At 40.7% G+C, this 12449-nt stretch overlaps 1 protein-coding gene across 1 annotated transcript in view; it reads left to right on the plus strand.

Annotated features, from left to right (window-relative positions):
• Positions 1-1186: 1186 nt before the first annotated feature.
• LOC120035737 (low affinity immunoglobulin gamma Fc region receptor II-a-like) overlaps positions 1187-12449 on the plus strand; it is a gene marked incomplete at its 3' end in the record, with an annotated part of 39607 nt that continues 28344 nt past the window's right edge. Inside the window, exon 1 of the mRNA XM_038982298.1 lies at positions 1187-1425. Within this exon, the coding sequence (XP_038838226.1) occupies positions 1187-1425 (239 nt within the window). The remainder of the gene's footprint in view (positions 1426-12449) is intronic.

A 12449-nucleotide genomic window follows, 5' to 3' on the forward strand; every position in this document is an offset into this window, starting at 1 on the left:
AACGAGGTCCACCTCTACAAGACAACAGTCCCCATCCTAGACTTGAACAACCTTTATAACCAGGTCCACCTCTACAAGACAACAGTCCCCATCCTAGACTTGAACAGCCTCTATAACGAGGTCCACCTCTACAAGACAACAGTCCCCATCCTAGACTTGTACATTCTTTATAACCAGGTCCACCTCTTCAAGACAACAGTCCCCATCCTAGACTTGAACAACCTTTATAACCAAGTCCACCTCTACAAGACAACAGTCCCCATCCTAGACTTGTACAGCCTTTATAACCAGGTCCACCTCTACAAGACAACAGTCCCCATCCTAGACTTGTACAGCCTCTATAACGAGGTCCACCTCTACAAGACAACAGTCCTCATCCTGGACTTGTACAGCCTTTATAACCAGGTCCATCTCTACTAGACAACAGTCCCCATCCTGGACTTGACCAGCCTTTATAACCAGGTCCACCTCTACAAGACAACAGTCCCCACCCTAGACTTGAACAGCCTATATAACCAGGTCCATCTCTACAGGACACCACTCCATCCTAGACTTGAACAGCCTATATAACCAGGTCCACCTCTACAAGACAACAGTCCCCACCCTAGACTTGAACAGCCTATATAACCAGGTCCATCTCTACAGGACACCACTCCATCCTAGACTTGAACAGCCTATATAACCAGGTCCACCTCTACAAGACAACAGTCCCCACCCTAGACTTGAACAGCCTATATAACCAGGTCCATCTCTACAGGACACCACTCCATCCTAGACTTGAACAGCCTCTATAACGAGGTCCACCTCTACAAGACAACAGTCCCCATCCTAGACTTGAACAGCCTTTATAACCAGGTCCATCTCTACAAGACACCAGTCCCCATCCTGGACTTGAACAGCCTCTATAACCAGGTCCATCTCTACAAGACAACAGTCCCCATCCTAGACTTGACCAGCCTTTATAACCAGGTCCATCTCTACAAGACAGCAGTCCCCATCCTGGACTTGAACAGCCTTTATAACCAGGTCCATCTCTACAGGACAACAGTCCCCATCCTAGACTTGACCAGCCTTTATAACCAGGTCCATCTCTACAAGACAACAGTCCCCATCCTGGACTTGAACAGCCTATATATCACACAGGAGCAACATAACAACGGACACCCAGACCAGCGAGACAAACTCCATGAACTGTGAGAACTTCTTCCAGAGGACCTGCACAAAGAGGATCCACACCAAAAGGACCTACACCCAGACCACAGCACCAACAGCCACATCCCCTCCCCCAACCAGTTGCCCCTCCTGCCCACCCCATACCCCCACTCAGCAAAGAGGGCCTCAACATAACAGTCACACGTACGCCAAGGCCTTGAGCAGGCAAACAGGCCCAACCCCCACTCTTACACTAGCCCAAACCAATGGCAGGTACCAGATGCTCAGCAGGCTCTGCTCACATCCACAGGTCGGAGGCCAAACCACACAACCAACAACATTGGACACTTTATGGAGCACAAAACCTTCACTATCTCATCCTGGAATATCCAAGGCCTGAGGTCATCTGCCTTTGGCCTGAAGAGCAGGAACCTGGACTTCACCAAAGAAATCAGAACGGACCCACTGGTTGCCCTCTAGGTTACAGAGAGCTGGTAGTCCCATCCACCACACTACCAAGTGGGTGGTATAGAGGAGATGGACCCACTGGTTGTCCTCTAGGTTACAGAAAGCTGGTAGTCCCATCCACCACACTACCAGGTGGGTGGTATAGAGGAGATGGAGCAACTGGTTGCCCTCTAGGTTACAGAGAGCTGGTAGTCCCATCCACCACACTACCAGGTGGGTGGTATAGAGGAGATGGAGCAACTGGTTGCCCTCTAGGTTACAGAGAGCTGGTAGTCCCATCCACCACACTACCAGGTGGGTGGTATAGAGGAGATGGAGCAACTGGTCGCCCTCTAGGTTACAGAGAGCTGGTAGTCCCATCCACCAAACTACAACAGTCCTGCGCACAGGTGTGAAACAGGGAAGAAAAAAACAATTTAATCAATTTGAACAAAATGTGGAAAAAGTCAAATACTTTCCGAATACACTGTACACAAACAAGTGTGCAGTTAAATTCTGCAAAATAAACACACATTTCTTTCCACTGGGCCGTGTGGTGAGAGGGATGCAGCTTGAGCCCCACCCTCTTCAACAAACACATATCAATGATTTGGCGAGGGCACTAGACCAGTCTGCAGCACCGAGCCTCACCCTACTTGACTCAGAAATCAAATGTCTATGGTTGCAGATGATCTGGTTCTTCTGTCCTCAACCAAGGAGGGCATATAGCAGCACCTAGATCTTCTGCACAGATTCTGTCAAGATTTGAGCCCTGACAGTAAACCTCAGTAAGACAAAAAAAATCATCTTCCATGTAAGGTCCAGTAGCCAAGATAACAAATACAAATTCTATCTAGATACCGTTGCCCTAGAACATACAAATAATTATATCTACCTCGGCCTAAACATCAACACCAAAGGTAACTTCCACAAGGCTGTGAACGATCTAACAGACAAGGCAAGAAGGGCCTTCTATAGCAACAAAAACAATAAAACTTGACATCCCAATCAGGATCTGGCTACAAATGCTTCAATTGTTTAAAGAACCCTTTGCCCATTATGGTAACACCCAATTGAGACTCTGAATGCAGAGTCTCAAAATATGCTTTTTGTTAAACGCAAAACCCCAACTTTGCTAGCAGAGCAGAATTAGTAACAAACAACCCCACAGAGTCCCAGAATAAGTATCTGTTCACAAACAGACCCCACAGAGTCCCAGGATTAGTATCTGTTCACAAACAGACCCCACAGAGTCCCAGAATAAGTATCTGTTCACAAACAGACCCCACAGAGTCCCAGGATTAGTATCTGTTCACAAACAGACCCCACAGACTCCCAGGATTAGTATCTGTTCACAAACAGACCCCACAGAGTCCCAGAATTAGTATCTGTTCACATACAGACCCCACAGAGTCCCGAAATTAGTATCTGTTCACATACAGACCCCACAGAGTCCCGAAATTAGTGTCTGTTCACATACAGACCCCACAGAGTCCCAGAATTAGTATCTGTTCACAAACAGACCCCACAGAGTCCCAGGACAGCAACACAATTAGACCCAACCAAATCATGAGAAAACAAAAATATAAATACTTGACACATCGGAAAGAATTTACCTGAGCAAACTAGAATGCTATCTGGCCCTAAAAAGAAGGTGTCTAGAGAGAAACAACTAGCTTGTGTCTGTTACATGGTGTCTACAGGACAGGCCCAGTGGGTTGTGTCTGTTACATGGTGTCTACAGGACAGGCCCAGTGGGTTGTGTCTGTTACATGGTGTCTACAGGACAGGCCCAGTGGGTTGTGTCTGTTACATGGTGTCTGTAGGACAGGCCCAGTGGGTTGTGTCTGTTACATGGTGTCTACAGGACAGGCCCAGTGGGTTGTGTCTGTTACATGGTGTCTGTAGGACAGGCCCAGTGGGTTGTGTCTGTTACATGGTGTCTACAGGACAGGCCCAGTGGGTTGTGTCTGTTACATGGTGTCTACAGGACAGGTCCAGTGGATTGTGTCTGTTACATAGTGTCTACAGGACAGGCCCAGTGGGTTGTGTCTGTTACATGGTGTCTACAGGACAGGCCCAATGGGTTGTGTCTGTTTCATGGTGTCTACAGGACAGGCCCAGTGGGTTGTGTCTGTTACATGGTGTCAACAGGACAGGCCCAGTGGGTTGTGTCTGTTACATGGTGTCCACAGGACAGGCCCAGTGGGTTGTGTCTGTTACATGGTGTCTACAGGACAGGCCCAATGGGTTGTGTCTGTTACATGGTGTCTACAGGACAGGCCCAGTGGGTTGTGCCTGTTACGTGGTGTCTACAGGACAGGCCCCGTGGGTTGTGTCTGTTACATGGTGTCTGGAGGACAGGCCCAGTGGGTTGTGTCTGTTACATGGTGTCTACAGGACAGGCCCAGTGGGTTGTGTCTGTTACATGGTGTCTACAGGACAGGCCCAGTGGGTTGTGTCTGTTACATGGTGTCTACAGGACAGGCCCAGTGGGTTGTGTCTGTTACATGGTGTCTACAGGACAGGCCCAGTGGGTTGTGTCTGTTACATGGTGTCTGGAGGACAGGCCCAGTGGGTTGTGTCTGTTACATGGTGTCTACAGGACAGGCCCAGTGGGTTGTGTCTGTTACATGGTGTCTACAGGACAGGCCCAGTGGGTTGTGCCTGTTACATGGTGTCTACAGGACAGGCCCAGTGGGTTGTGTCTGTTACATGGTGTCTGTAGGACAGGCCCAGTGGGTTGTGTCTGTTACATGGTGTCTACAGGACAGGCCCAGTGGGTTGTGTCTGTTACATGGTGTCTACAGGACAGGCCCAGTGGGTTGTGTCTGTTACATGGTGTCTACAGGACAGGCCCAGTGGGTTGTGTCTCTTACATGGTGTCTACAAGACAGGCCCAGTGGGTTGTGTCTGTTACATGGTGTCTACAGGACAGGCCCAGTGGGTTGTGCCTGTTACATAGTGTCTACAGGACAGGCCCAGTGGGTTGTGCTTGTTACATAGTGTATACAGGACAGGCCCAGTGGGTTGTGCCTGTTACATGGTGTCTACAGGACAGGCCCAGTGGGTTGTGCCTGTTACATGGTGTCTACAGGACAGACCCAGTGGGTTGTGTCTGTTACATGGTGTCTACAGGACAGGCCCAGTGGGTTGTGTCTGTTACATGGTGTCTGGAGGACAGGCCCAGTGGATTGTGTCTGTTACATGGTGTATACAGGACAGGCCCAGTGGGTTGTGCCTGTTACATGGTGTCTACAGGACTGTTCCAGTGGGTTGTGTCTGGACACCACACCAAACACACAGAAACAACACCACGCACAAACAGAAAATATCCCAACAGAAGGAGAAGAAGAGGGAGCTGAAAATACAGTAATTTAACTGATGATACCACTGGGTGAAAATAGAACAGTAGAGATGAATACAGTAACATAACTGATGAATACAGTAACATAACTGATGAATACAGTAATATAACTGATGAATACAGTAATATAACTGATGAAAACAGTAATATAACTGATGATGCCACTGGGTGAAACTAGAACAGTAAAGATGAATACAGTAACATAACTGATGAATACAGTAACATAACTGATGAATACAGTAATATAACTGATGAAAACAGTAATATAACTGATGAAAACAGTAATATAACTGATGATGCCACTGGGTGAAAATAGAACAGTAGTGATGAATACAGTAATATCACTGATGGATACAGTAATATAACTGATGAATACAGTAATTTAACTGATGAATACAGTAATATAACTGATGAATACAGTAATATAACTGATGAATACAGTAATATAACTGATGAATACAGTAATATAACTGATGAATACAGTAATATAACTGATGAATAATGTAAAATAACTGATGAATACAGTAATATAACTGACGAATACAGTAATATAACTGATGTCACTGGGTGAAAATAGAACAGTAATGATGAATACAGTAATATAACTGATGAATACAGTAATATAACTGATGAATACAGTAACATAACTGATGAATACAGTAATATAACTGATGAATAAAGTAATATAACTGATGTCACTGGGTGAAAATAGAACAGTAATGATGAATACAGTAATATAACTGATGAATACAGTAATATAACTGATGAATACAGTAATATAACTGATGAATACAGTAATATAACTGACAAATACAGTAATATAACTGACGAATACAGTAATATAACTGATGAATTCATAAAAAGATAGAGATGCATCACACACACCACGAAAAGATCACAACACCTGGGGCCTTATGAAGTTTTCTGACTTAGGACCAGTTTGGACTTTTAGTTCACAAAGCATAACCTACACAGGGCCTGTACTATGAATAACATACATGGACAGACAGGGGGACCTGATCCCAGATCAGCACTCTGAGATACAGGGCCTGTACTATGAATAACATACATGGACAGACAGGGGGACCTGATCCCAGATCAGCACTCTGAGATGTTTGACACATACAGGCTGTACTAATATGATCAAACACAACGTAATTAAAATGTACTATGAGAGGAGAAAGATGGAGGCAATAATATGAGAAAAGAGAGAGAGAAGAGGAGGAGGAGAGGAGGAGAAGAGGAGGAGAAGGAGGAGGAGGAGGAGGAGGAGAGGAGGAGAAGAGGAGGAGGAGAAGATGAGGAGAGGGTGATGTTAAATGTTATTCTTACAGAACAGGTGATGAATATAGAGAAATGTTACTATTATAGAACAGGTGAGAAATATAGAGAAATGTTACTATTATAGAACAGGAGATGAATATAGAGAAATGTTACTATTATAGAACAGGTGATGAATATAGAGAAATGTTACTATTATAGAACAGGTGATGAATAAAGAGAAATGTTACTATTATAGAACAGGTGATGAATATAGAGAAATGTTACTATTATAGAACAGGTGATGAATACAGAGAAATGTTACTATTATAGAACAGGTGATGAATAAAGAGAAATGTTACTATTATAGAACAGGTGATGAATATAGAGAAATGTTACTATTATAGAACAGGTGATGAATAAAGAGAAATGTTACTATTATAGAACAGGTGATGAATATAGTGAAATGTTACTATTATAGAACAGGTGATGAATATAGAGAAATGTTACTATTATAGAACAGGTGATGAATATAGAGAAATGTTACTATTATAGAACAGGTGATGAATATAGAGAAATGTTACTAATATAGAACAGGTGATGAATATAGAGAAATGTTACTATTATAGAACAGGTGATGAATATAGAGAAATGTTACTATTATAGAACAGGTGATGTATATAGAGAAATGTTACTATTATAGAACAGGTGATGAATATAGAGAAATGTTACTATTATAGAACAGGTGATGAATATACAGAAATGTTACTATTATAGAACAGGTGATGAATATAGATAAATGTTACTATTATAGAACAGGTGATGAATATAGATAAATGTTACTATTATAGAACAGGTGATGAATATAGAGAAATGTTACTATTATAGAACAGGTGATGAATATAGAGAAATGTACTATTATAGAACAGGTGATGAATATAGAGAAATGTTACTATTATAGAACAGGTGATGAATATAGATAAATGTTACTATTATAGAACAGGTGATGAATATAGAGAAATGTTACTATTATAGAACAGGTGATGAATATAGAGAAATGTTACTATTATAGAACAGGTGATGAATATAGAGAAATGTTACTATTATAGAACAGGTGATGAATATAGAGAAATGTACTCACCTCCACCTTGTCCGAGGGTACAGTATACCAGTGTACTCAACATCACTGAAACACACAGAGAGAACTATCACTATGGTACATGATGTAAACACTGAAACACACAGAGAGAACTATCACTATGGTACATGATGTAAACACTGAAACACACAGAGAGAACTATCACTATGGTACATGATGTAAACACTGAAACACACAGAGAGAACTATCACTATGGTACATGATGTAAACACTGAAACACACAGAGATAACTATCACTATGGTACATGATGTAAACACTGAAACACACAGAGAGAACTATCACTATGGTACATGATGTAAACACTGAAACACACAGAGAGAACTATCACTATGGTACATGATGTAAACACTGAAACACACAGAGAGAACTATCACTATGGTACATGATGTAAACACTGAAACACACAGAGAGAACTATCACTATGGTACATGATGTAAACACTGAAACACACAGAGAGAACTATCACTATGGTACATGATGTAAACACTGAAACACACAGAGAGAACTATCACTATGGTACATGATGTAAACACTGAAACACACAGAGAGAACTATCACTATGGTACATGATGTAAACACTGAAACACACAGAGAGAACTATCACTATGGTACATGATGTAAACACTGAAACACACAGAGAGAACTACCACTATTTCTACATGATGTAAACACTGAGCTGTACCACAGATATTAATTTCCTTAAGAGTCTATTGACACAGTAATGCTTCAATCTATTTAACATAATAACAAAATCCCCAACAAAATGTGTCAGTTTTTATCTGTTTTTTTTTGGTAAAGATCGTCTCAATCCAAAACAGATTATTATTTTATAAATATATTATATCCTCCTCTGCTGTGGAAAGTGTGTCACAGAGTGGTTTGCAGCCCATCCCAGGATGGTGGTGCATATCATATAGATATTTAACCATATAGATATTAAACTATATAGATATAAACCATGTAGATATACAAATATATAGATATTAAACTATATAGATATTAAACCATACAGCTATTAAACTACTTAGATATTAACCTATATAGATATAAAACCATGTAGATATACAAATAAATAGATATTAAACTATATAGATATTAAACTATACAGATATTAAACCATATAGATATTTAACCATATAGATATTAAACTATATAGATATTAAACTATATAGATATATAACCATATAGATATTAAACTATATAGATATAAACCATGTAGATATACAAATATATAGATATTAAACTATATAGATATTAAACCATACAGCTATTAAACTACTTAGATATTAACCTATATACAGTGGGGAGAACAAGTATTTGATACACTGCCGATTTTGCAGGTTTTCCTACTTACAAAGCATGTAGAGGTCTGTAATTTTTATCATAGGTACACTTCAACTGTGAGAGACGGAATCTAAAACAAAAATCCAGAAAATGACATTGTATGATTTTTAAGTAATTCCTTTGCATTTTATTGCATGACATAAGTATTTGATCACCTACCAACCAGTAAGAATTCCGGCTCTCACAGACCTGTTAGTTTTTCTTTAAGAAGCCCTTCTGTTCTCCACTCATTAGCTGTATTAACTGCACCTGTTTGAACTCGTTACCTGTATAAATGACACCTGTCCACACACTCAATCAAACAGACTCCAACCTCTCCACAATGGCCAAGACCAGAGAGCTGTGTAAGGACATCAGGGCTAAAATTGTAGACCTGCACAAGGCTGGGTTGGGCTACAGGACAATAGGCAAGCAGCTTGGTGAGAAGGCAACAACTGTTGGCGCAATTATTAGAAAATGGAAAAAAGTTCAAGATGACGGTCAATCACCCTCGGTCTGGGGCTCTATGCAAGATCTCACCTCGTGGGGCATCAATGATCATGAGGAAGGTGAGGGATCAGCCCAGAACTACACGACAGGACCTGGTCAATGACCTGAAGAGAGCTGGGACCACAGTCTCAAAGAAAACCATTAGTAACACACTACGCCGTCATGGATTAAAATCCTGCAGTGCACGCAAGGTCCCCCTGCTCAAGCCAGCGCATGTCCAGGCCCGTCTGAAGTTTGCCAATGACCATCTGGATGATCCAGAGGAGGAATGGGAGAAGGTCATGTGGTCTGATGAGACAAAAATAGAGCTTTTTGGTCTAAACTCCACTCGCCGTGTTTGGAGGAAGAAGAAGGATGAGTACAACCCCAAGAACTTCATCCCAACCGTGAAGCATGGAGGTGGAAACATCATTCTTTGGGGATGCTTTTCTGCAAAGGGGACAGGACGACTGCACCGTATTGAGGGGAGGATGGATGGGGCCATGTATCGCAAGATCTTGGCCAACAACCTCCTTCCCTCAGTAAGAGCATTGAAGATGGGTCGTGGCTGGGCCTTCCAGCATGACAACGACCCGAAACACACAGCCAGGGCAACTAAGGAGTGGCTCCGTAAGAAGCATCTCAAGGTCCTGTAGTGGCCTAGCCAGTCTCCAGACCTGAACCCAATAGAAAATCTTTGGAGGGAGCTGAAAGTCCGTATTGCCCAGCGACAGCCCCGAAACCTGAAGGATCTGGAGAAGGTCTGTATGGAGGAGTGGGCCAAAATCCCTGCTGCAGTGTGTGCAAACCTGGTCAAGAACTACAGGAAACGTATGATCTCTGTAATTGCAAACAAAGGTTTCTGTACCAAATATTAAGTTCTGCTTCTCTGATGTATCAAATACTTATGTCATGCAATAAAATGCTAATTAATTACTTAAAAATCATACAATGGGATTTTCTGGATTTTTGTTTTAGATTCCGTCTCTCACAGTTGAAGTGTACCTATGATAAAAATGACAGACCTCTACATGATTTGTAAGTAGGAAAACCGGCAAAATCGGCAGTGTATCAAATACTTGTTCTCCCCACTGTAGATATAAAACCATGTAGATATACAAATAAATAGATATTAAACTATATAGATATTAAACTATACAGATATTAAACCATATAGATATTAAACCATATAGATATTAAACTACTTAGATATTAAACTATACAGATATTAAACCATACAGATATTAAACTATATTGATATTAAACCGTGTAAATATTAAACTATATAGATATTAAATAATATAGATATTAAACCATATATATATATTAAACTATATCGATATTAAACTATATAGATATTAAACTATATAGATATTTAACCATATAGATATAAAACCATACATATAATAAACTATATAGATATTAAACCATATAGATATTAAACCATATAGATATTAAACCATACAGATATTAAACTATATAGATATTAAACCATATAGATATTAAACCTTTGGTAAAAGGGGTGAATTGGTCATCAAAAAGAAAGGAGGACCAAGGCACTCTTCATATAATTAATTAAAAATCCTTTATTTGCATGGCGTGTTCAATAGAAACAAAGTCCTAAAAATCCGACGCGTTTCGTCCACATGGCCTTTGTCAGGGAGTACAAAGATATAACACAATGTCCTCTTTTGAACAGCTTTTCCAATTAGCCCTAATTTGAAGAGGGTGGTTACAAAATTGATTGGACACACCTTGTAAGCAATAATATACACATTAAAAGGTGAAATACTGTAGCTATGTCATCATAACAATACAACTCCAAGCTAGAAGTATCAGGACACTTAGAAAGGTAGTTCTAACCTTAAATATGACTGGGAGAAGGGTCTAGAATAAGAAAGCAATATATTCCATAGTACACTAGAACACAGCAAAACATGAACAACAGTCTAAACATAGCTGAGGGCAATTGAGCAAAATGTCCACTAGATGACAGCAAATGAACCTATCACAACCCTACAGGAAGGGTGAGGAATCCATATCTTCATATAAACCAGGGTATTTAGTGGCCTGTAGTTGTTAAATCCATATCTTCATATAAACCAGGGAATTTAGTGGCCTGTAGTTTGTAAATCCATATCTTCATTTAAACCAGGGTATTTAGTGGCCTGTAGTTTGTAAATCCATATCTTCATTTAAACCAGGGTATTTAGTGGCCTGTAGTTTGTAAATCCATATCTTCATTTAAACCAGGGTATTTAGTGGCCTGTAGTTTGTAAATCCATATCTTCATTTAAACCAGGGTATTTAGTGGCCTGTAGTTTGTAAATCCATATCTTCATTTAAACCAGGGTATTTAGTGGCCTGTAGTTTGTAAATCCATATCTTCATTTAAACCAGGGTAGTTAGTGGCCTGTAGTTTGTAAATCCATATCTCCATTTAAACCAGGGTATTTAGTGGCCTGTAGTTTGTAAATCCATATCTTCATTTAAACCAGGGTATTTAGTGGCCTGTAGTTTGTAAATCGAAAAAAGTTCAGTTTGGTTTAACTGTTTAAGATGTTCCCCTTTTCTAATTGAGGCCGGAATATGATCAATACCCATAGCTTGTAGGGAGGCAGGGTTGCCATGGTGTAAGGAGTTCTAGTGCCTTGCCTTGTAGTCTTCATTGCCTACCCGTACGGCGTACTTGTGTTCCGCTAAGCGGTCTTGAAGGCGTCTCTTTGTCCGTCCAATGTAGAACACCTTGCACTGTGGACATTCCAATCTATAGATGACATGAGTCGTTTTGCAGTTAATGAAATGCTTGACGTAATACTCCATTTTGGAAGCTGTGTCAACAAAATACTTTTTCTGTCCAATATTTCTGCAATGGTTGCAATGGTTACATTTAAAAGAGCCCTTGGGTTTGTGGTCAAGCCAAGTGTTTTGAGGGTCACCCGGAAGATAACTGTGGACTAATTTGTCATTTAGGGTAGGACATCTCTTAAAGCTGGTGGCTCAGGAAAGACTTGGTGTAGAAGCGTATCACTTTGGATGATTCCCCAATTATTTTTTATGATTATTTTAATGTTCTCTGCTTCAGTGCTGTATTTTGTAACAAAATACACTCTCTCTGATGTATCACGAGGCACTCCCCTTCACAAGAAGTTCTCTCTGTCAAGTAATCCAGACCTTATACCGGCATCTTTCAGGACCTGAACGCAGTAGCCCCGATTCAAGAAGCGATTCTCCAATTCAGCAGATTTGAC

The sequence above is a fragment of the Salvelinus namaycush genome, unplaced genomic scaffold (genome assembly GCF_016432855.1).
Source record: "Salvelinus namaycush isolate Seneca unplaced genomic scaffold, SaNama_1.0 Scaffold110, whole genome shotgun sequence".
Lineage (NCBI taxonomy): Eukaryota > Metazoa > Chordata > Actinopteri > Salmoniformes > Salmonidae > Salvelinus > Salvelinus namaycush.